General features: G+C 35.4%; 1 protein-coding gene across 2 annotated transcripts in view; it reads left to right on the forward strand.

Annotated features, from left to right (window-relative positions):
* LOC136028050 (Krueppel-like factor 6) overlaps nt 1-26758 on the forward strand; it is a 95446-nt gene that overhangs the window by 24684 nt on the left and 44004 nt on the right. The window contains exons 2-3 of one of the 2 annotated variants that reach the window (XM_065705643.1): nt 482-618; nt 8132-8242. In XM_065705643.1, the coding sequence (XP_065561715.1) occupies nt 482-618; nt 8132-8242 (248 nt within the window). The remainder of the gene's footprint in view (nt 1-481; nt 619-8131; nt 8243-26758) is intronic. The other variant, XM_065705645.1, reaches the window with a different exon arrangement.

A 26758-nucleotide genomic window follows, 5' to 3' on the forward strand; every position in this document is an offset into this window, starting at 1 on the left:
GGTCCATTGGGTAGATACAATTACCCCTAAAAAAACACAAGAAAAACAAATAAACGCGCATCCATGATCTTTCTTCTGGCAAAAAATACAAATTTCTACATTTTTGCAGATAGGAGCTTGAAACCTCTACAACAGGATTCTCTGATATGCTGAATCTGATGAGTGGTTTTTCATTAAGATTTTATGACTTTTAGAGGATGTTTCCCCCCTTTTCGAAAATAAGGCAATTTGTTCATCGAATTTGATGAAACTTATATATTTGAAATCAGCAAAAAAAATCCGATTCTTGTGATGTATCTATTCGTATCAAAGTTCTCTTATTCAGAGTTTCGGTTACTATTGAGACTGGTCGCGCCTTACTTACAATTTGTTACCACGAACTGTTTGATTTAAGCGGTTCATAACCTCTACAGCAGACTAGAGCTAACCATCGGAGAACTTGTCTGTCCACATTTCCTGAAAAGAGAATATTCTTTTTCAGCATCTCTACGAAATGGAGAAATGTCTGTATAAAGAGTCGCTAGCGTCTGGTAGAAAAACATATTCAGAAGCATGTTTGGATAAGTCGGTGCCCTCCGATGAGAATTCTAAAAATAACCTTGTTTGCCCCAGAAGAAGGTAGGTTATATTTAATTTTCCTTTAATAAGCGTTTAATAAATCAACATCTAGTTTTATCCAGAAAAAGCATTAATTTAATTACATTCTATATAAGAATATTGTTTGCTGTTGGTTTAAACTAGTGTCAATACGCGAAAATTTAGGAAAGAAGGAATGTAGTTTTCAATATATAGGGAGCGGTAAATTCGTGTTTTTTTTCTTTTTTTACAATAAAAATGCCAAAATAGCATTCTTCATTGAAAACATCAAAAAAATTATTTTTCTAAATTTAGGAGAGGGAGGCATAAAATATAGGGTACAGTTTTGGAAAAGGGGCACATTTATGTTTACAACTCGTTATCTAGCCGCTTTTCAGGACAACGCACCTATTTTATTAATCAGAAGTAATTTTAAAAGAAAAATTCTTCTTTTTTCAGTCTCATATATAGGCCTGCTTAACATAATTAATTTAAAATAATTATTTGTATATTTTTTACACAGTATAAAATATAAACATAATACCACTGTAAATTACATAAGAAACAATTAGAAAGATAAAAGAAGTAAGATAAAAGAAACAATTTTGGCAATAGGGCATAATGGGCATATTTTTGCATAGAATTTGTTATCAAGTCTGTGTTAAGGACTAACGCACCTATTCTATAGGGTAAACCAGAAGCAATTTAAAAAGGAAAATTCCTCTCTTGGCAATCTCATGTATAGGCCTGCTTAATATAATTAATTTAAAATAATTATTTGTATATTTTATACACAGTATAAAATATAAATATAATACCACTGTAAATTACATTGGGCCTAAGATAAAAGAAAAAAAAATTGGCAACAGGGCATAATGGGCATATTCTTGCGTAGAATTTCTTAACTAGTCTATGTTCAGGACTAACGCGCCTATTCTAAAGGGTAAACTAGAAGTAATTAAAAAAAAAATCCTCTCTTGGCAGCCTCATATATAGGCCTGCTTAATATAATTCATCTATTTCTTATAATGCTGTTTCTTGAGTTCTGTGTAAAGGTGTGTGTAAATTGAAGATTGCAGATATGGCTGCGATTATAATGGGTATTATGCTGTAGATTAAATTGTTATGGTAATGAGCTGTTTTGTCATTAAAATTGTCTAATATCTTAACATAATTGAATAAAACGAATTAATTTACATGTTCAAACCGTAGAATAATTTTCCTTCATTTTATGAAGGCGAAAACAACGAGTATCATAAACTGTTATAAGAAGAAACCCTTCCTATGTTTTATCGACGATAAAATAAGCACTGTTGCCAAATTTATTTTTTAGAAACGTTTTCAAAGAAAGAAGTTTGGCGTTTGAATCACGAAATATGGATAGAATTCTTATGGGATAGAATTCTTACTTTCAGTTAAAAAGTAAGAAGTTTATTTTCAGTTTTTTCAACTGACAGTAAGAATTCTATCCTAATTCTTTAATAACAACTCCCAAAACACTATGTTTGTTTAATTAGAACAATAAGAAGCTTTTTTGAAAACTACTAAAAAACTTTAGTGTAATGAGAGAGGTGTTGAGGAGGAGCAACCTCCCTCATATATGTAATAGTTCCTGTTTGTTTTAATTTTTAATGTGGCTCCTTGTTTGTTTGTTTTTTGATTTAATTTCTGTTCTTATTTAAATAGTGGCAGGAAACCTGGCAACACATCCATGGAAAAGTCCCTCCTCCTCATGGAATGTTCTCTACAAAATTAAATCCTTGTGAAAATTTACCGCGGACAGTTACTCTTAATATCTCCACGCGTAAAATTGAATCTAAGCAAGACATAAGAAGAATTTTGCATAGGAATTCTGGTAATCCACCTCCCCCAGTGTAAAATATCCCCTGAAAAATTCACTCTATGAAAACTCCCTCTCCATGGAAAATTATCCCCGTGGAAAATCCCACCAGTAGAAAATTCACCCCCACCTGAAAATGTATGCATACTTCCCAGTAACAAATACTATGCGTAAACAATGGGCAAACTTAGTAACTTGATGACCTTTCCCCTGGGACTGTGAGGGTCATGATATCTCCAAAGGCATAGTTATTCGGCCTTTTCACTATGCTGAACAAAATGACTATCAAAGTTTTGATCGGACGATTTTGAGAAAAAGGAGCATGGGAGGGGGCTCAGTTATCCTCCAATTTTTGGTCACTTATAAAGGACACTAGAACTTTTAATTTCCGTTCGAGTGAGCCCTCTCCCAACATTCTAGGACCACTTGGTCGATACGACCGCCCCTGAAAAAATAACAAAAAAAAAATACAAAATTGCACATTTTTGCAGATAAGAGCTTGAAACCTCTACAGTAAAGTACTCTGATATGCTGGATCTAATGGTGTGATTTTCATTAAGATGCTTCGACTTTTAAGGGGTGTTTCCTTTTTTTTCAAAAATAAGGCAAATTTTCTCAGGCTCGTAATTTTTGTTGAGTAAGACTAAACTTGATTACTCTAATTATTAGTTTATTAATTATTAGTTATTGATTAGTCTAAGATTCTATGACTTAGGTGGTTTTTCGTCCTTTTTTTCGAGAATGAGGCAAATTTACTTGTAAAATTTTGATATAACTATTGGTATCAAAATTCAGTTTTTTGGAGTTTCTGTTACTATTGATCCGGGTCGCTCCTTACTTACAGTTCGTTACCACGAACTGTTTGATTTTACTTTTCAATCCTCATTTTATTGGACATTTCTATATTTTCCTAAACTTTATGTCGCTGACTATGATTACTTGGCGACAATGGTCAATTTTCCCCCTCACATGAAACTGGTGTCCACGATTTTGTTTCTTTTATTTAATTCCCCTCCTTGAATAGATCCTCATATAAAAGAATTTTAGGAATTGATGGATTTACACTTCGAAAGAAAAGGTACTCCATTTTGAACGGATATTTACAAACTAAACTGAGGGGCTGCTCACTCTACCGTATGGTGTGGATCTCGAAACGCGACTTTTACCGCCACGCGGAGTTGTGCCATGCTGCATGGCATACCTCGTGCCCTTCCGCCTCAGGCACACTTCCGCCATGCCACGCATGGTGCCCATTTTGAAATGGTGTACATTTTGAAAGCGATCAATCAATTAAACGAACGGTAATAAAAATGGTTGTTAAATATAGTACCAAACTCTTTCGTGTATGTTATAAGCGAAAATAATTTACATTTTCTCTTGAAAATTCGCAAAATATTCCCAGTTGTTCTTCAGCTAAATTTGAGGTCTTAAGGCTTGATTAAAGCACTGTGTCGGATTCTAATACGAAGATTTGTCTAGAAAATATATTTTACCGTTATATTGTATAAAAAATAATCCTAGCTCTTTGTCGTTTAAATTTGAATAAGTTAGAGAAAATAATGGCAGAAAAGAGCAAAAAAAAAACGCCCTGAAAGTTTGTAAAGAGGCAAAATTACAATAAAAATTCATGGCATTTTGACTTTAATTTACGAGGTTTAATGATAAGGGGAAGCTAAAAACACCATTTTATTTTCAAGTGTGGTCTTGGTGGCAGCACGACGGGGCTTAATCCGCGTATCAGAGTCTCAACTGTTTCTCATACCCCAACTCCGAAGAGTGTTTAAGTGTACAGCACATAGAATGATCTTTCTTTTTTTTATTTTCAGTAGCGGGGCCAGCGTAAAGGATTTGTGGTGATCTTGTTGACCGAAACTCTTAAACGAAATATCAAAACTTATAAAAGGGAAAAATAAAATGTTTTGTTAAAACCTTGGTTGAATGGATGAACTAACTAAAATGGCCCGAATCGCTTGGCTTTTTCTTTCTTCTGTCCGATAGCTCAGGTCTTCAGCTTTCGCTTATTTAGACCGACTGTAGGGACTTAGGCCATAAGGCCGTATTAAAGCCTATTAGGCCATAAGGCCATAGGCCATAAGGGACATTAGTAGAACAATTACAGTGCTCTATATAGTTTAAGCCTGTGGTGCTTAGCAATTATCTATTACCCTATTGACACATGCACATATAATCAAAATTAAATAGGGACGTGTGGCCGTACCTTATTTTGTAAATAACTCTACTCTAGACAAACTATGGTGGTCATGTCAGTGAACGTGTGGTAAACAGCGATGCAAAAATTTTGAAAATAAGAGCTGGGATTTTTATGGAAACTCCAAATATATACGTTGTCTAGACTGGAGAAACCTGAGAAAAGTTATTCGCACAAAATTAGCATACTTTTATGAAAGTGGGCAGAAACCTCAAGTAAGGGACTCTAAGAAATATGAATTGCTAATCAGAATTTTTAATGCCCTCTTTGATGTTCCGGGTGATGGAAGGGTACATACCCCCCCCTACACACACACACCTCATGTTTTCCCGAAACACATTTTATAGAAATTTTGGGATTGGTTTTTATTGACGTAGAAACTTCGTAAGAGGCTCATTTGATTGGAAATTTCAAAAGGTTAGTACCTTTTTTGATAGTCAAAAGTGATTAAAAGGCAACTAACCCCCCTCCCACGCAAACTATTTTCCCAATAACATCCAATCAAATTTTGAGATAGCCATTTTGTTCAACGTAAATGAAAGGTTTAGAAATTATGTCTTTTACGATGACAACGCTCCCAGAGCCCTCAGGGCAAGGGTTGTAAGTTAGGCTTTGGGGCATATAAGGTATATATATATATATATATAGAAAGGATGATCGTGTGAACTTTGAAGAGGGCTTTTTGGATTGGTAATCAGAATTTTTAGTGCCTTTTATAAGGTTCACAGTGACCAGAAAGTGGATATAGCAATATCATATTTTATCCCGCTGCAGCATCTTTCGGGAAGTATCAATGGTTGATTTATGACAACTGTTTTTTTTTTATTATTTTTATTTTTGTCAAGGGTGAGCGTCAAAGATTATGCGCAATTTTGAAAAAAAAATCAATTTTGAAATTTTTTTTTTGAAAATTCTATTTTGACAAAAAAAAACAAAACCGACAACTTACTGGCGATTCTAACCAGTGGCCGTTTGTAGAACTATTTGCCAATGCTGTCACGTAAGAACGGTTCTGGTATCAATAAAGCTGTTCATGCTTTTGTCATCTAGAAGATATTTCTTCCAACAAGAGTGGTGGGCTATTATAATAGGGCCTGGACCACAAACGCCATAGGGTAGAAATACCCTCTTAGCTGCCTCCTGAAAAGAAAATATTTGTGGCTCCAAAACTAAATGAACAGTACCATTTAGCCCCGTAAGAATTTTTTTTCGGGCTTTGTGGTACTTTTTCAAAAAAAGACAAAAGATCTTGAACTCATTCTGTATTAAACACAGGGTGATAATTTTCTTTAATGAAGCTTGGCTGCTCGAAATTTATCATCTATTTTTGGTTTTCGCCTTTTTAAGTAAAACGTACTATTCCTTTGGTTCTGTGCCCACATTGTACAGACCTCTCATAAGCCCATGCCTTGATCATAGTTTTCAAACATCAAATGTGTTCGAGTTGGCAGCCCCTGTGCCAACTTGTTGTTGTAGACAGTGTTGTGACTCCTCTGGAAACTTGATCAGAATCAAGAATGTTTTACATCAGGTAGGGATACTCCAGTCTGTCAAAGGAACTGAGCACAGTATAAGTATACGTCACTTCTACTGTGGAACTTACTGTCTTATCCGAACACAAATTTAGATATAAGAATACACAAGCAGCACTCAAGCTTTAGCATTTTGTTTTATGGACCCGTTAGATAAAATAAAATGAAGTAAAATAGTCACTTCGCTGCAAGCAATTATTTTAATTTTATTTGTTTAAATAGGCCTGCCTGAAGTAAAAACCCGAAAAAAATATACTTTTTTTGTAATTTCCACAACTTTTTACCACACCCTGGCAAATAATGATGACCAGACCACAGGCACGCACGCAGGGGAGGGATTTGCCCCCCCCCCAAACTTTGCAAAATGCTTAATTTTCCCTGCAATGTTGTGAGCTGAGAGCGTAAGAGTTCAACTTGTGTGAATCTTGATCCCAAGTTGCTTTAGTTGTGAACCTACATTGCTAGTTTTTGGCAATATCATTATGAACTAATGTATTAGCAATAATAGGGTCAATGTAGGGGGCCGCATTATAGTGAAGTTATGTTTTATTGTTTTAAAACCCGTTAAGTTTGAAAACTCCTTTTTAGGTATATCAATATAATCAGAAGGATTCGAATTTAAAAGGCTGCCTTTGAGAATGAGTGCCTGAAGGTAAACTTTTCGTTCAAATGGATCTATTTATAGCTTTAATCACCTATTGATGAGATTTATGCAATGAAATGGATACCAGTAGCAATTTTTGATAATCATTTTGCTCACATTTTTCATGCTAAGTCCAGGCAGACTGATGAAACGCTTTCTAGTTCTTTCAGTCTGAAATAACAGCCGAAGAAATGCAAATATAGTAGATGTAGATAAATGTAGATGTAGATAGATAGTATAGTAGATAAATATAGGTAGATGCAAATATAGTCGTGCCGATGGAGCTAGAAATGGAGATAAAAGGATGAAATTGATCGAGCTGAGATGATAATGTTGAATTTGGGGATAGATGATGTTGACGGGAAGTAAAGGTAAATAATACGGCGTTGGATTTCACAGTCCCTACTAGCGGTGCTGATCTTAGTTTCATAGTCTTTCGACCAGGAAGTGCAACGGTTGGCTGGGTGCCAGCTATTCTGAGCACATTCTTTCTGCTTACCTTCCCCAGATTTCCTCTAGGTAACTGATCCTGAGATGAGTCGACTCTGGCTGACCTCACAGAGTCACGCCACTTACCTCCAGTCTAAACCAAATAACCAGCAGCACCAGGATTCGAACCCCTGTCCTCGCGGACAAAAGATTTCAAGTATAGCGTGCTAACCATTCAGGTATATCGCCTTAAAAAATGAGCACTTGCGATTCAAGGGATTGAACCAGCAAAATGATTGTCGATTAGATAAATCTTCACCAAGAAGCAAAATGAGGTTTTCTAGGCCAACAAGGGCTTTCCAATTTCTACCGACAGGGAGACTATATATAAGGGTGTCTGAACTTACGTCAAATGAAGTTTTTCCATTTGTCAAAATAATTGTTTGTATGGCTAGGCTATTTTTAATTCGTTGCTTGATTTCAGTAATGCTCGATTTTTATATAGTTCTTTCTTAACATTCAAAAAAAGTACAGAAAAAAAGTACTCTATTTAAGAGTTAGGTTTAATTTTTTTGCATCATTATTATAGCCTATAAAAAAATATTATTAAATAAAGGGTCATTACTTGAATTACGAAAAACACGACACTTTTTACGCAAAAAAAGAGCCAGTTTTAAAGTTTTTATCCCAAGAGAAATTTACTTGGGCTTCCCTTCCCCACTTCTTCCTTGAAGTATATATCAGTCACATTGTCTATGCATTATAATTCTGCCATAATAATCAGCTTGTCTATACTACGTTCAGCAATAGTGTGACCCGAAGCGACGACATCATTCTCAATGTCTTTAAATGATTCTTATTTTGTACGGTGTATTTCTAAACGTTACTAATTGATTTTCTAGATGGAGTCTGTCCAGTAATAGTAGTTTGGGTGGGAAACGTTCCATATCGTCCAGTCCACTCCGGAAACAGGAAGCCTTGCAGACGGAACCAATTGACTCTCTTCCGAATAGGTTTGTTTTTGTTTTTCATTTATCTCCTCTGCGTCTAACGCTTTGTTCTCATGTATTACGGGGCCTGTCTTGCTTGCGATCAGGGATATACATAGGAAATGGGGGGCTCGTAGCCGAGGCCTCCCGAAATCCTAATCATTTTTAATTTATTTGTACTTCTTATACAAATTATGAAATTTGTCGTTTATTCTCGCATCCACAAAATAATTCCAGTGTACGTGCCTGTATGCGATTCTGTCAATGTCTCTACTTCCAGTTTTGTTTTCGGTAAGCTTGCGAATATATTTCACTCGTAAAATATCTCCTTATTTTGAACATGCTGATGTCTATTTTGCAAACTGGTTGTGACAAAAGCTTAGATTTTTTTTTGGATCAGAATGCTGAAATTTTGTAGTTTTTTTTGGAAAAGTTTCCAAAAAGCCAGAGTAGTTGCACACTTTGTTGCGAAATTTGCATTTTAGGCTGTGAGAAGCAATCCAAAGCATTGGTGTAATTTCAGTTTTCTTTTTGAATTCACTTTTTTTGTTATTTGAATTTTTTTTTTTAGAAAAAGCTAAAAAATTGTTTTTATTTCTCTCATTCAACATGCCTTTTTCATATTTGAGAATTATGCTGAAAATAATATTATACTGTCTTTATCATTCTGTATAGAAACTATACCTTTTAAATTCGTAAACAATACAACATCAAGATCAGTGAAGTCACCATTCACTTTATCTACGGTAGGGTGAGCTATCACGACTTACATATATTACATTAAGTCTTTTTCTAGATTAAATAGTTTTTTTGTAATTGAAAGTAAGGATCAACATCAAAACTTAAAATGAACAGAAACTATGTGGGGGGGGGGGTGTGCTGTTCATTCCTCACTCCTCGCTCTTTGCGCTAAAGTCTTAAATTCTTTACAAAATACTTCTCATTTAAATTCAATGGCCCTTGTTTTTCAGCAGTCGTTCTCAAAGAGTTGTGACAAAAAGTTACTTTAGTGTAAACAACGAGGGATGATGAAGGAGCAGCCCCCCCCTCATATACGGAAAAATTTCCGTTCGTTTTAAATTTTTATTTTGCTCCTTATTTTTAGTTAAAAAAAACTTGTTTTTAACATTTAATTTCTGATAGTTGTTTTTTAAAAACTTTACTCCCAACGGAAAATTCTATCCGTTGACCCCCCAACCCCAAATGAATTACCCCGAAAAGTTTATTATATTTACAAATAACAAACTCTATATGCAAACAGTGCGCAAATTGTATAATTTACATCCCTTTCCCCTGTGGCTGCGGGGGAGGGGGTCATGACATCCCCAGAGGCATGGTGATTGTCTTCCGGGATAATTGGGCGTGGGAGGGAGGCAAGATGCCCTCCAATTTTTTGTTCGCTTAAAATAGGTGCTAGAACTTTTAATTTTGAACCAAATGAGCCCTATCCCAATCTTCTAGAATCATTCGTTTTGATAAGATCACTTTTGGGAAAACAAAAACACAAGCCAAAAAAAAAAAAAAGAAATAAACACGTATCTGTGATCTTTCTTCTGACAAAAATACAAAGTTCCACATTTTTGTATATAGAAGCTTGAAGCCTCTACAGTGTGGTTCTCTGATATGCTGAATCTGATGGTATGATTTGGATTATGATCACTTGACTTTTTGAGGTCCCCCCTTTTTCGAAAATCAGGCAACTATTCTCAGCCTTATAGCTTTTGATTGGTTAGATTAAACTCAATGAACTTTATGTATTTGAAATCAGGATAAAACGTCAATTCTTTTGTTGTATCTATTGTAATCAAAATTCTGTAGAGTTTCAGTTACCGTTGAGCCGAGTCGCTCCTTACATCATTACCACCAACTATTTGAATTAGTTACCATGAAATGATTCAGTAACTGTGCTAACATCAATAAAGGGAGAAAAATCATCTTTCGTTTACTATGTCAATACACAGTCTGTCTCAACTATGCCGTTCTTAAGGTTTGTTAGCAATATGAATTTAAGAAAATCCTTCTTCTGTGTGTAAGTCACGTTTTCTAAAAAAACTTAAAAACTACCTAATCTGCCTAAACTTAGGTTTGTTAGAAATTTGAAAAAAGAAAATCCAACTGTTGTCTATAAGTCACGTTTTCATAACAAAACTTAGGTACAACCTAGCAGAGTTCAGCGATTGTCAATATAAGAAATAAAATCCCCCCCCCCTTATAGGCGCATGCATAGTCATTGAAAGATCTAAAATTACCTGACGAGTCAAGAAAAACACTTGTGCAATAAGACTAAGCCCACAAAACCGATGCCAAATGTTCATCCAGTGAATCGTTTGCTTTTCTGGGTTCCCTAACATTGTGTTTTTATTTATTATTTATTTATTTTCTTTATTTCCCTCAAAAAATGAGGAGTACGCTACAATATAATATAAAGAAAAGACAAATGATAACACTTACAATCAAAACCTATCTAATGTTGATCAAACACTTAAAAAGAGAAAAAAAATTCATGTTTTGAGCGGAAAGCTGAAGTGACTGGATTCTTGCTTCTTGCCTTATTATTTTTATTATATTATTGTATATATTATTGTTATATATTATTTTTGGCGTTGTCGGTCCGTTAGAAAAAAAAATACCTGATGCTTAGCATCCAGGCACGTGTGCGAGAATTTTTATCAGGCTCAGGAGGGGCCATACCTTTGGAAAACGCTAGAATAAGAGGAGGTACTTACGCACCATATCGAACACACTCAAGAAGTGAAGTTATGTTGCAAAGATATGATGAAAATATAGAATTTTGGAACAAAATTATGAAACTACAACAGAGAATTATGAAAAGCAGCGCTCAGAACAGATTGTATTGAATACCTAACCTTACCAACTCTACATATTAAATATTTAATTAAATTATGCCTGCATATTAGTTTATCTCACTCAGGCTAAGCTAATTATATCTGAGTGCACACAGAAATCCGATTTTACAACAGATGAAGCACAACAGTCGACATAATACCTAACCCTCTAAAATCTGAATTGTTATTCAGTCGCGCACCCTCTAAAATCTGAATTTTAAAATCTTGAATTTTATTAACCCTCTAAAATCTGAATTGTTATTCAGTCGCGCACGTGATGTTACATTTTCGATTCTTTGAAAACCCCAAAATTTTCGCGACTGGCTCGATAATTTCTTATGTTTTGTCTTTGTATCTTTTATGACCCCTCCTCCTTCCATTAAATTTTAGAATCTTCCATGAGTGTCTAAACATTTACATTCTCTATTCCCTAGTAACCTGGTTACTAGGCATTAAACGACGAGATTCAACATGGTATCACATGTCAAGTATCATGCCACTTGGGTAATTCAGTTGATATTTAAGATTAAAAAAGATACTTGAAGGGTAGTTAAACATGTTGACAGCTTCGGTGATAATCATAGGTTTGTCCCTCTTTGACGAATTATTTGCCGCATAAGCTGCCAAGTTAAGATCGGGAAATTTTTTTAAACCCCCGAACAAAAATACAAAAAAAAATACTGGGTACGGTCTTGACTCCCATTGTACTAGAAGTAAATTTTTCTGCCAACTCTATTCTTGACTCCAATACCCTGTTTATAGAAAAATGACAAATGGCTTAATTGCGGAAGCTGAGCTCCGTATGAGAACCGCTATCCCCAGCGCAGGCACATATGTGGGGGGGACTTTTAGTCTGTGCAACCCTAAAACCGCTAAACTATTCAGTTTTTCTTTTAATTCCTTATTTTATCCGTATAATTCCCTGTTTTCATTCGAGGTTGTATCTTTCCACTGAATCTAATTCTTTGTACGTGCCTGCACCTCTGTAATCATTAGTCGCATTCTTGGTGGTAGATCTCAGGAAATACTGTAATCTCATATCAGCCAGCTAAACCTAAAACCAGCATTGATTTGGCACATAACGATTCTTTGACACTTTTCCAGTTCTGTGTATTGTTAGCAGACAATGTCTTGGGCGTATCCCTGCAAAACTTACAAAGGGATTTAAAAGTATCCCATTACAAGATATAAACTGTAGAGGTTAATTCTCTTTCATCCATCTAACACGGGTTAAATAACCACTCCCATTGCTCTGTGAAAGCGCAACTGTTATTCAGACATGCCGTTAAAATGGTCTTCAACCAAGTCCGCACTTAAGAATCTATTTCTACGGAAAGGGGGGGGGGGAACACGAATAAAATGGAAAATACGCAAATGTGCTTGTATAATATATGCCCTACCTAAGGTTCTTCTAATATATTTCTCTGACGCTCAATCCTAATGAAATATACCATAGTAAGATAAAAGTATAACACTTCAGAAACAAATTTGGGTTATATATTTGCACATTAGGGGTAGGAGGGTAAAGTATAGCGGGTCTGCATGCCTAGTGTGTTGTTCGGTACAATTATTCTCCATATTATGTAGTAAGAATTTTGTCTAATTTCATACTTTAACCCCAACCCCCACCCTAATGTGCAAATATATAGCCCATATTATATATTTGCCATTTATTCGATGAAAGAACAACTTGAGCGGTAGGGCGTATATCAAACAGTTCATGGTGACGAACTGTAAGAAAGGAGCGATGCGGCTCAGTAGTAACCGAAACACTAAGAAACAGAGTCTTCATAACAATATATACATCAAAAGAATCGAATTTTGATGCTTATTCAAAATATTTAAATAATATCCCCTACACAGATACTATGACAGCCCATTACCTCTAATCCCCTACACAGATACTATGACAGCCATATTCCTCTAATTTACTACACAGATGCTACAACTGCCCTGTCCCTCTACTGCCTTACACAGATACTGCCGGGGTCCTTGGGGGGGGATATGATTGAGAAGAGAAGATTGAGAAGAGGGGATATGTTGGCGGAACTTTCATTGGAGGAATTTGTCATGGGGGAAGAAAATTTCCATGAAGGGAGCGCAGGATTTTCTTGTTTATTTAAAGAAAAAAAAAAAACAATGAAAAAATAAATATGAAAAGTTTTTTCAACTGAAAATAAGGAGCAGCATTAAAACTTAAAACGAACAGAAGTTATTACGCATATGGTGGGCTCTACTCCTCCTAATGCCTCGCTCTTTACGCTAAAAGTATTTTTAGTAATTTCAACTATTTATTCTACGACTTTTTTGATTCAGGGGTCATTCTTAAGAAATTGGGACAAAATTTAAGCTTATGTAATAAAACACGAGAATACAGGAGTTCGTTACGTAAGCTAATTTGTAAGTTACGTATATCTTTTACTAATAAAAACATTCATAAAAAATTAAAAGTTCTAGTTGCCTTTTTAAGTAACCAAAAACTCGGAGGGCAACTAGGCCTCCTCCCCCGCACCTTGTTTTTCAAAATCATTCGATCAAAACTATGAGAAAGCCATTTAGCCAAAAAAATAAATGTGCAAATTTCGTTTTAATTATTCATCTGCGGAGAGCTAAAATCAAAACATGCATTGATTCCAAAATGTTCAGAAATTAAATAAAAAAAACAAGCTTTTTTAACGGAAAGTAAGGAGCGACATTAAAACTTAAAACGAACAGAAATTACTTCAGGCTGCTTCCTCATCAACGCCCGCTCTTTACGCTAAAGTTTTTTACTGTTTTAAAAAGTAGAGTTAAGAGAAAGAGTCAAACTTTAGCGTAAAGAGCGGGGCGTTGATGAGGAAGCAGCCCCTTTCATATATGAAGTAATTTCTGTTCGTTTTAAGTTTTAATGCCGCTCCTTACTTTCCGTTAAAGAAACTTGTTTTTTTTTTATTTAATTGCCAGAAGAAACGTCACGGATGTGTGTTTATTATTTTAATTTTTTTGTCCATTTACCCCAGGGATAATTGTATCGAGCACGTAATCGGAGGGGATCGGGAAAGGGCTCATTTTATCGTAAATCAAAAGCTCTAGTGCCCTTTTTAAGTGACCAAGAGATATCGGAGGATGGATAGCCCCCTCCCACGTACAGTTTTCCCCAAAAGTCGCCATATCAAAATTTTGAGATAGTAATTTTTTCAGCATTGTCAAAAAATTAATAACTATGTCTTCGAGGATCACTTGATCCCCCACAGTCGCCTGGGGAAGGGCTGCGAGCTATGAACTTTGCACATTGTTTACATATAGCATTGGTTATTGGGAAGTATACAGACGTTTTCAGGAGGATTTTTCCGGTAGAGAATGGGGGGGTACGTGGCAGGATATTTCCATGAAGGGACTTTTCGTGGGGGAAGGGAATTTTCCACGGAGGGGGAGCCGGATTTCTTAGTATTATTTAAAAAAAGAAATTAAATAAAAAACAAGTTCTTTCAACTGAAAGTAAGGAGCAACATTAAAACTTAAAACGAACAGAAATTATTACGTATATGAGGGGAGTCGTCCTGTCCTCAATACCTCGCTCTTTACGCTAAAGTTTTTTAAAAACCTTTAAAATAGCTTTTTTTTTTCTAATTAAACTGCCTTTGTGATTCAGGAGTCATTCTTAAATAACTTGAACAAATAACCAAACTTTAGTATAAAGAGCAAGGTATTGAGGAGAGGGTGACACTCTTCATATAGGTAATGATTTCTTTTTGTTTTAAGTTTTAATGATACTTCTTACTTTCAGTTGAAAAACTTTTTTTTTTCACTTAATCATATAAGTACCTAGGTGAATTATACAGCAAATATAGAGAATCATGGAGAACTCATTAACACTTTTAAATTTATGGTGGGGGGCTAAGAAGGGGGCACAACCCCCCCTTCTTCGGTTGCTTACTTGTCTACAACGTACCTATCCACAGAAATAGACACCATTTTAGTTTACTTTGAGGCGGAGGGGGAGACCATGAGCCACAATGTATGGGAAATTTCCATGGACAGATCTTGTATTCGAAGTGTAGATTGTAGCCGAGCTCGCTGCCTTCTTCCCAATTTCAGATAATAGAAACCAAAACAGGAAAATATATTATTTGGTATAATTTCGAACATGGCTAAACAAGCGTGTGTGGACGGGTTCCCAGTTCCACAATTTTTTTTTTTTACCTGAGTTTTCTTTGCTGTTTTTTGTTTTTTTTTTGTTTTTTTTATTATCTACTGCTTTGCATCTTTTAAAAAAGGTTTTTTCTTCCAATTCACTTATCACCATCTTCACTTATCATCTTCACTTATCTTCCACTTCTAACTCTTTGCCTACTACATTTATTTTTTATTTTCGATAAGACCTGAAAAAAAGTTGATTTTTAAGCAAAAACAAGGTATTTTGGCCTTTGATATTCTTATAAAAATAACTATATGCTCATTATTTGAACTAATGAGCTAGGCGATTTTAACAACAGAAAGTTTCAAAGGATTAAAATGGCTCGCTAATCTACGATTCGGATGTAAATGTTTAATGTCAAGAGAAATAAATACGCGTCTTAAATTAGGTTTGTTTTATATTTGGTCTAAGCCTTATGATTATAGTTACATGCCATTTAAACTCTTTTTCTGGGGGGGGGGTCATGAAATGTATATCTTCAATGACGGTCTGATGCCTTGAACGAATACTGTTTTAAACTCAAAGTAAGCCTTATAATTATAATTACACGCCATTTAAATATCTTCCTGGGGGGGGGGGGGTCTTAAAGAATACTGTTTTAAACGCAAAGTATTCCTATTTTTCCATTTAAACGTATTTCTTATGAAAATTTAACTGGGAAGTAATGTTCTCCTGGGACTTTTCGCTACTTCTTGAAGAAGGTTTCAGACCTTCCTAAAGATTCCTCAAATTCTAGTTTAATTCATTCTCAAATTCATTTTCATACAAGCACAGGACCAAATCTTTCGGAGATATCTGGAATCTTTCCAGGAGTGTAATCATACACTAACACAGGAGTTTGCTCCCCAAAATTTTGATTTTTTTTTCACTTTTGCCTCTAATTTCCTTACAGCGTGTTTTTTTCCTGTTTTGACAAACATGGCTTCCTGAAATAAATTTCGAGGTATTAGCCTGGGTGTGAATTCCAAGAAATGGTGTCTTAGGCCAAATTTTTTCGCATTTTTTCGCATTTTTCGCATTTTATCAGTTTTGCCAAAAGTATATTTATGGAGTAGGATGGGGCCTCAAACAGGCATATACACAGGAATTAGTTGTTGGGGGGGATGACATTTGAGAAAAAAGCAAAAAAATTAGCAAAGTTTAGGGAAATCCCAATGTTAAAATGCGTCGAAATCTCGAGGGAGAAGGGACAATTCAGGCTTGTCTTTTTAACGCCAAAAATAGCTTGACTTCTTATAAATAGCCGTGACACTTGTTTTACATTGACACCTGCAGGATTCTGGACAAACTGGAATTCCCCTCCCTCCCCCCGGAACGCCAAAAAGATAAAACGTGAGAAATCGTCGCTGTGTGTAGCATATGAATAAATGTGGCACTCACCTAGCAAGAAGAAAGTTACTCTGAAGTCTTTGCCCCCCCCCCCTGGAAAGTTTTTGTAAGCTTGTCCTCTCACCGCTAAAAAAATTTTTTGTGTTCATCCATGGTGCTTTATCCAACATGATCAACAAATCAGTAACTTTTATTATTCGTATTTTATAGTTTAGATAAGCAAAATATGTCGGAGGTGACTTAGTACTTGGGGGTCTTCAAGTGTATTCCAAAAACCTGTTTTAATTTTTTTTTATTCTTTTCTTTCTTCACCATCAAAGCTGTTTCACCAGCGCTGTCTTGGAAGCTGGACTTGTTTATAACTTTGTTTTCAGTCCTTTTTAAATATTAGAAACTGATATCTCTAAGATAAACACGTTTCAATTGAAGCCCATTTGTCCTTAAAAGAGCTATTATTACTTTAAACTTTTTTTTTGTTAGATTCAATGTGTTTCATATTGATACCTTCCTACTGGATAGACGAAGGTGGAACTCCATAAATGAAATTGTAGCTATGTCTATTAGCATTCCTTCATTGTTAAATTTGCACTTTGTTACTGGAACTAAAAGATTTCCAACTTAAGCAACTGAGTGCATTCTCCATAAATTCAATGTGCTTGTTCAAGACACTATTGTCAGTATAAGTATAGATCAATATTTCAATCATATTTTTCTGATCATCACCTAAAGAGTTGAAGAGACCTGACTGCTCTTTTCAAGGAGATATGCAGGTGAAGCTTCAAGCCAAAGTACCCACCGACATCTCTTCATTGGTTTGATCTTTCTTGTGATCTTCCATATTTCTCATTAAATGTTTCCACTTTGTTTTCTATTTGCTCTCCCCTTCCCCTCTCTGAAACATATTTCTACGTAAATGCTTGGGTTTCATCACATTACCCAAGACATGAAAAGCAAACTGTGCTATTTATGCTCATGAGTTCTGGCCGTCAAGACTCACTGGCTGATTTATGAGCTTCATGAAAGCGTGAGCCAAATCTTTAGGTCTTTGTCTGTTGACAGTGAATGGGTGTTACTGAAGGTATTAGGAAAGCGTTATTGAATGTTTTGAAATTGATCAAGTAACAGCTTGTTGGAATTTTTTTTCCTTTTCCTTCTTTTTCCGAAAAAGACGAAGCTCTTGCTTTGGGTGCCATCACAAACGTAAAATTTCTATGATGGCCTTTTAAAGGAAATGTACCATTGCTGCTGCTCCAAAAGCAGATCAGAGAGGATCAGCAAGACTCCGATAATAATGTGATGTCTTGATCAGCAAGTGTGATGTCTTGGCTGTGGTGTTTCACGCAAGATTAGATATCATATATGATACTTCTATCGTGAAACTACAATTCAAAAGAAGCCCATTTCCCAACGTTTCAACGATGAAGCTGTAAAAGATGCTGGGTCAGCATGTTGCTGCTGGCCGGATTGTTGATAAGCTACACTGTCGAAAGTTGCTAAGAAGTTTTACAATTTGTTGCTGCAACTTCCTGATAAACTCTTCTCATGAGATGAGTTCGTGCAATCTCATCGTTGTAAACTTATCAAGTATGTGAACACAATTTGCATGGTCTGTTAGTGCTCTACAAGGAAAAATAGGGACTATCATGTAGCTTCATCATTACCTGGCAGCGGACTCGAAAGCTTTGAACAGTTCAAACCGATGTCATGTTTTTGATGTTCTGAGTCATTACTAGCCGATGAAGATTATCTAAAGGAAAACGACGTACCATATTTAGGATTCAAATTCTAGTTAGATTTTAATATTGACATTCAATAATGGAAAATCTTAATTTGGAATTGTATTTACGGAGCCTCACTTTTCTGGAAGTAGAATTTTTTGGTGTATTTTTATTTTGGAAAATTGTTTCACTTTACTTTAAGAGAAAAGAGATATTATTGTCCAATTAAAATGAAAAGGAAATGAAAAATATTATTTAATCCTCTCTTTGAGGTAGAAAATTTAACCTTTTGAATATGCTAGCGCCCAAAAGACTTGAGTGGTGACCTACTATAACTTCCTACAGTTGTCAGTAGGTTTTGCGTCAATAAGTTTCAAAACCTACCACTAGTTCTCCCTCAGCTAATGCTGGATTCTGTATGAATTCGTCTTCTCTTGAAAAGAAAGAGATACAAAGAAAGCATACTAAAGTAACTTATTTTTTTCTATAGTTTTAATTTTTTTTTCAAGATCTTATGAATCAACAAAGGTTTTTATTTCGCCCGAAAACTGTCATTGGCGTAGCTAAAGAGGGAAGGATTGGAAATCTCCTTCTGGTGTTTGAAAAATTACGAAAAGTTTCTCAACTTCTGTTGAATTTAAGTTTAATCCCACACAATAGCATGAAACCTCTTAAACCACAGGAGTTACCTCCTGGAGATACGTGCTTAATCAATTGATGTCGATTTTCGAGGATGAAGTTCTGCCTACGCCACCCAGTAGTGTTTACAAAGAATAAGTTCTAAGCTATAACATATTTTATCTTTGTCATGGCTATCTAATACAGAAGTAACTAATTCCTAAGAACGCTGTAGCTGAGAACCGAGCCATGCCTCTGGGGTAAAATCCCAGTAAATCCACCCTCTCCCCAAAGGCCTGTCAGAGAATGAAACGGAATGTGCGTAGTCTTCATAATTTTCAAAACTACGTCGAACACGTTTTTTGTCTGCTGTCGGCAATCCTCATTTTTCTTTTTTACGAGAAGTCTTAGCTCTGTCCGTCTAAACAATAACTTTATTATTTTGAAAAGGTCCTCATGTCAATATCCTCTGCGGAGATCAGTTATATCTTTTATTGCGTGTCTTTAGATTTTAGCCTAAGTTCAGACGCATAGGATTTTGATAAAATTCTTTTGTCCCTGTTTTTAATTTTTAATGTTGCCGTTGTAGTATGGCTGCTTTTAATGGTTTTGACTTAAAATATTTTAACAGTTATAGGGTTGCAAGAAAATCTTGAAGCTTTTTAGGGCCCTTTTCTCTAAGAAATTGATAAAAAAAAGAATTAACTTTAAGACAGCGACAAATTCTGTGCTTCCGAACTTTTCATTACACATTTAACAAATTTCCAATTTTGACATGTGTGGTTCTTCTAAAGTATTTTCCTCTTAACTGTTTCCTCTCTGTTTCTGACTCTTTTGCAGCCGTCCTAGGCGAGTGGTTCGCACACTGACTTGAAATCCTGTTTGCGCTAGGACAGGGGCTCGAATCCTGGAATCGCTGCTTATTTGGTCACCTGACTCTGTAAGCTCAGCCGAGTCGAACCAGCTCTAAGTAGGCACCTGAAAAGATCTGGGGAAGGTAAACAGGAAGAGTGTGCGAAAGCACATGATGGGTGGCCCCCAACCACCAATTTCAATTCCCGGCTTAAGGGGCAAGAGACAGAGATCAGCACAATCAGTTTTGACTTTAGACTCTAGTACCGTATCCTTTTTCTGTCTCTTATTCTTTTGGTTGCTTGAATATGTATTCTATTTTCATTGCCTATTTTTTAGCTAGACTTCAAGTGTATTAATGGAGCCATTCAGAAGTCAATCTGATCAAGTTCACTTGGATTCTCCCAAAGATTGACAAGTTCACTTCGAACAAAAATTATAATCAAGACTTTTATTAGTTTTCTAACCAAGCACATTTAGTAGTAAGATTGACAAAAATTAAAAGTAATATTGCCTCACTTGTTTAAAAAAAAAGCATAATAGAAAAGGTCAAAATACAAAGTAATCCATTCTTATCTAATCCTTCTGTTGTTCCGTTGCCGGAGATATCCCAGACTACATAATTGTAAATGAAAAATCGATCTTTGAACTTTCCTGTCTGACCTGGTAATAACTGAAAAACCGTTTTGACGTGTCTCCAAGTATTTCAAGTATCTAAACGCGTTTTTGCATTAAATGTTAACGAATATTTGTGTGACTGGAATAATCAGACATGCAATTTATTAATGTAACTAGCTAAAGAGTGACAGGCTCAAGAAAAATAAAAAATCGTAGCGTATACTCTTTTGCGAAGAATGGCAAATAATTTTGCTTCCCTCCTCAAAAAAAAAAAAAAAACAAAAAAAAAAACACTAAAGCCCCCTCACCCTCCTATTCCCAAAAGCTCTTACTGAAAGTGTCAACTCAATTCCTCGGCCATCTGACTAAACAGGGTAAACCTATCAAACCATGCAAAAATTCATGATTTTTTTACGGAACCTTCTGACTGTATGCAATATTGAGAAATACTCGCTTGCCTTCAGGCATAGATGAAAAACATAGCCTAGCTTTAGAGGATTGAAAACCACATTGCAAAACTATTCCGGATAAATTCTCGCATTAGATATGTGTCTTACAGCATCACATGATTATCTTCAGAACATTGACTAGATACTAGATGTCACGGACACTTATCGATTAAAAGTAAGATATAAAAGGGTTTTGAAGAAAATCAAATTAGTGTCGCTGTAGGTACGAACAGGGTTGCAAGAAAAAAAAAATACAAAAAAAAGTTTCATCCTGTTCACAGCTATTTCTAGATCCTACCAGTGAATAACGTGAAATGTTCACGAATATCTGTGGTACTGGATTATCAAAGCAGGCAGGAGGTCAATACACTTGAACCGATGAAGCCGATATAAAAAATAATCGCTGTATTGGTGCAGGAGTGGAAACGAAAAAAAAATATAAAATGATGATATATAAAATGATGTGTTTATAAAAAAAAACAAAAAAGCGCTGTGTCCTCATTCGAGTATTTGTGACACTGGAGTAGTAAAGCATGTAATACATTTGAGTTAATTAAGTTGATTTAAAAATTGAAAGGTATTGCTGTATTAAGGAGAGATCATATATATTTTACTTAAATTTTTAAACTTAAACTAGTTCTAAATAAAAAAATAAGAAAGCTTGAAGTGTTTGAAAATTCCTGAGTGTCCGTACTACGTTTAAAGATATGTATTTGAATGGGATAATAAAACATGCAATAGATCAATACAGAATAAATGAAGTGGATCCAAAAATTAAAAGATGATATTTTTTCATTCAGGTGTGAACTGTGTTTCCACACTTATTTGGCTTTAATTACCATGTCTGATTTGGTACGAACTGAAAAAAAGTTTCGCCGTGTTCCCGAATGTTTTCAATCCCCTAATGTGGAATAGCATGAACTGTTCACGATTATTTTTGTGACTGGAATAAAATATAGGACCTACAGTAGATCAATACACTGAAATAAATGGGGGCCGATTTAAAAGTAAAATGATGTCACTATGCTGATGAAGGAAAGAACCGAATTGCCATATATATTTGACTTAATTTCCCCATCTGACCTGGTACTGACTGAAGACGTATATTTGATGTGTTCTCGACCGTTTTTATGAAATACTTGCGAATATTTTTGTGATCGTAATAATCCAGGATGCATAATAAATTGTTAAGTAACAATACTTGAATTAAAAGAGAATTGGGCGCTTACGTGTTATAGCGACCGCACCAAAGAAGTGAAGTTAGGTTAATCCTACTGAAATATACTTAAATGTGATGAAAATATAATACTTCATCTATAAAATTATGGAAAATACAACAGAGAATTGTGGTTAGCAGGTCGCCCAGAACACATTATATTAAAACCCTAATCATCTCTATATATTAAACGTTTAATTACAATATATCTGCATAGTTACCGTTTATCTCACTCAGGCTAAGCTGATTACCTCCGACTAGACCCAGAAAACCGGTTTCGTTACAGATCAAGAACAAAGTGTGGTCGCTATAAGTAAATACTCAGAATCGGTGTATCGATGCTAAGTGGGAATTGGATATGGTTACATGTAGGCGACTCCTGGGTTTGACTGTAATTTCAGTGTATAAGCTGGTGTAAACCTAATTTATTGCGTTCCGTTCCTGATCTTTCTTCTCAGTTCCCAACAATAGCAAAAATCCTCAATATATATATATATATATATATATATATATATATATATATATATATATATATATATATTGAACTGGCATAAAATACCACTAAGAGAGAACTGAGAAATCATTTGTTTGAACTAAGGCGATAACAGTGCAAATATTCCCACTGCACATTACTACTAAATACTCACTACATGGCCAAGCCGCTCGAGGCCAATGCAGCTGCGCATGCCCCACCTCCACCCGGGTACATTCAAAGCTTCAGTTTTTACGTTCTCCCCTGTATATAAGAAATGAGGATGTTAATGTCCATCAAAAAGGCAATAGACAAACGCCCCCCGCCCCCTAGGATTCATAAAGCGTTAGAATAGGTTGAATTAGGGTAAAAGCGCGTTTTATCTATGTTTTATGATCACACAACAGCTTCTTAGCAGCACCACTCACTTGGCTAATATACCCCTGATAAAACTGAGTCTGGCCTTTGTTCAATTTTGATAGATCTGTTTGAAAGGACATTACTAAAACTTTACGTCCATTATCTTGTTCTAAATGTTGCCAATCTGAGTCGTTTATTTTTCTCAAATTTGTCCATAGTTACCTGATATCCAGATGGTTTCCTCTCAATTAGAATACATAAAGATCCTTATTTTGGATTCTCAGCAGTGCTTACTCACTAAAACCTTCCTTTAAAGCATCAAAATACAAGAAATCGCCAAAACAGCGAGAAAAATGTGGCAATTCACAGTAAATGAAAAAAAAATATATTTCGGCTGAAACCTCCGCTTCGCCGTTTTCAATGCAAAAGAATAAAAAAAAAAGTTGATAAATATTCACAAAACGAATTCAAACGACAGTCCTCAAAGAGAAAAAGAGAGTCATCTTCTCATATAGACAATAATAAGATGACTGAACAATGAACCCAGGGTTGCCACCGAAGGCAAAATACAATCACCATTTCCTCTTCCAAAAAATCACCAAAAGACAAACAAGTGGTAGAAAACTATAATATACCGAATACGTCAATATCTACCAAATAAAGGGATTAGGATAGTGGTATTTCCGTCTTGTAACTGGTAGCAAGTTGCACTCTGTCAGACACTATCACAATTGCCCTCATCATCTTATGTACCCTTATGCCCTTATGTCCTTATTGCCCTTATGTACTAAGGTTTACTGGAATTGAAAGAGTATTTTCACTTAAAAATGCCTGTTGTCATGCATGTCCCAACATCTACATGAGTGCAACATCAAGCAAGTCATCTCAGCATTCTGAAATCTGCTGAGTAAAAATGTCTCAGCATGGATATTTCTTAGTGTAAGGAATGGGTGTTCAAGGACAATTATCGACCCTTTTTTCCCGAAGCTTAATAATATTCCAGGGCGAAGGTCGGAAATGTTTGCGACACTATCCAGTGAATGCGTTTTTAAACCTATATTTTAGGTGAATTTATGCTTGCTATTGATATTTGCAAGTTTAGGTGTCTTTATACGTGACACTGATCTCTACTAGTCTCCAGACCAAAGAGAAGCGAGTTCATACCAAAAGCTCTTAAAATGCTATGTTCACACAAATTTTCTCCGCAGTAGTAACTAAATTTCTCATTTCAAGTGTTCATTCCCAGATACTGTAGACCCGTAGATATTAAATACAAAGTGGAAAATTGGGTTCAAATTTTTTTATTGGTTTTAGGTTTAAGTAAAATGATCGCCTGGTAATACCCCCCCCCAGAAGACCCATACTGAATCAACTGCTTCCACCCAACTAAGCTCAATTTAACTGCGCCTCCCTTTAATTTTCATTTTCTTCTTTAGTGTTTTTTTTCTGCCAGTATTTCTCGTTAAGAGCCTTGTGGAGGGTATAAGAGGGTATAAGTATTTCTCGTCATAGATCCCTGTGGAGGGTATAAAATGTTGCGTTTGTGTATGTGATTTGGGTTTGAACCGCCAAAATTTTTATATTTTAGAAAATAGAAAACGAAGGATGTTTTTTCTTACTAATAAGTGTTTACTAGCTCTATTACTTGGCAGTAAGTTGAAAAGAGATCCCAATAATTTGTATACTTTGGTAAAGATTGGGGGTGAAAACTTTGGAGAGATAGAATTCCAACATTCTATGATTTATCTTTGGCAAAGAAAATATGTTTCGGCTTAAACATACAGAGATTTCCAAATAACTAAATATTATAAGATTATGTTTTTCTGTACAATATTCCTTTAAACCTTTCCTGTTCTTTTTTATCAAGCAAATTTATGGTTTGTTTAATTAATGTCTCTTTCTAATGAATTTCCCAGAAAATATTTCCACGGAAGGGGGGATTACAGGAGTGATTGTAAAGTCATCAGAAATTTATGTCTCTTTCAAATTAAAGTAAGTTAAGCGGAAATTTTCAAGGGAATTTTTCAAGAGAGAATAATCTCTCTCTCTCTCTCTCTCTCTCTCTCTCTCTCTCTCTCTCTCTCTCTCTCTCTCTCTCTCTCTCTCTCTCTCTCTTTTTTCTCTCTTCTCTCTCTCTCTCTCTCTTTTCTCTCTCTCTCTCTCTCTCTCTCTCTCTCTCTCTCTCTCTCTCTCTCTCTCTCTCTCTCTCTCTCTCTCTCTCTCTCTCTCTCTCTCTCTCTCTCTCTCTCTCTCTCTCTCTCTCTCTCTCTCTCTCTCTCTTTTCTGCCCCTCTTTAAAGAATTTCATATAATAATCTCTGGTAAAGATTTCAGGTCTTTAACCAATTATTGGATCTTATTATACCCATCCCTTTTGAACTTCTACCATTCATTCCTACGTTCTATGGACTCAAACTAATTAACTGTATTTGTGTTCTTTTATTTCACTTTTTCGACAGGAAATCAATTTTGTTTGGCTAGAGTAAATATTGATATCCGTGCCAAATTAGGGTCGTAAATTGATAGTGGTTTCGTAATGTATGGTTTCTATTTAAGATAACGCACCATCCTCAACATGAGAATATCGATAAATACGCACTTTTTCATTTGCTCTTAGAACGTTATGGATATAAATATTTAAGCTATTGGAAGCGGCAAAAGCTAATAAAAAAGGATAGTAGGCCTAGGCCTTGATGTTTAGGTACTTAAAGCACTAGATGTAGCAATTTCCTTTAAAATGAGCTTTGAAACATATCTCTATGATTTTCCAGTGCCCCACTAGCAGTGGAGTAAAGGAAAAGGAAAAATAGGAAACATCAATGCTGACCATGCAACGAAGTGATTTTCCTTGTTGTTCAAACCAGGGGACCGCAAGTCTCCTCAAACCAGGGGACCGCAAGTCTCCTCAAACCAGGGGACCGCAAGTCTCCTCAGAAGGTTTTTGACCATGGCTATTCCAATGGTTTACTTTTGTTTCAATCTAAAACTATTTTTTAGGGGTTTCAGATCAGACTATTTTTTTAAATTACCAAAAATTTGTTTTCAAAATAGCATTTTTACTGTTAAGATTAATCGAGATAATGTTACCAATGCTAAGTCAGCTGCAAATGGATCAACGGCTTATTGTAGGATCAATTTTTTTTAATTTTTCTGCTAGTTCAATGATATTTTTTTTTATCCCCTGTGCTGGCAAAAAAACACGTTTTTCTAGCACCTACTTAAAAAATGTTAATCAAAACTGCAAAAAATCAACCCTGTTAAAATCTCACAAATAAAAATAAAGTTAAAAATCTCAAAAATAAAAATAAATTTCGATGTGCATAGTACAACTATTTCTAGAGTTATTTTTCAATAAAGGTCTTCCTTAGAGATCTCCACTTGCATCGTGTCTTTGATCAAATCTTGTGGCCAAAATACCTTTCAATTGATTATATAATCAATCAATCAATCAATCAATTTATTGATACTAAAAGAAACAAGAGCTAAGAGCTCATATGGCACTTGTGACGAGGTGAGAAGAGCTAAGAGCCAAGAGATCATATGGTATGAGCTCTAACAAAATTCTATGAATCAATAGATTGATTTAAAAAGGAAAATAAGAGGCTTAATGCCGGTCAGGATTTAAAATAAGAGCTCTGAGTCACGATGTCCTTCTAAATATCAAAATTCATTAAGATCCGATCACCCACTCGTAAGTTATAAATACCTAGTTTTTTCTAATTTTTCCTCTCCCTTTAGCCCCAGATGGTCGAATCTGGGAAAAACGACTTTATCAAGTCAAATTGTTCAGCTCCCTGACACGCCTACCAATTTTAATCGTCCTAGCACGTCCAGAAGCACCAAACTCGCCAAATCACTGAACCCCTTTCCCCAAATGCCCCAAAGA

Source organism: Artemia franciscana, chromosome 6 (assembly GCF_032884065.1).
Source record: "Artemia franciscana chromosome 6, ASM3288406v1, whole genome shotgun sequence".
NCBI lineage: Eukaryota > Metazoa > Arthropoda > Branchiopoda > Anostraca > Artemiidae > Artemia > Artemia franciscana.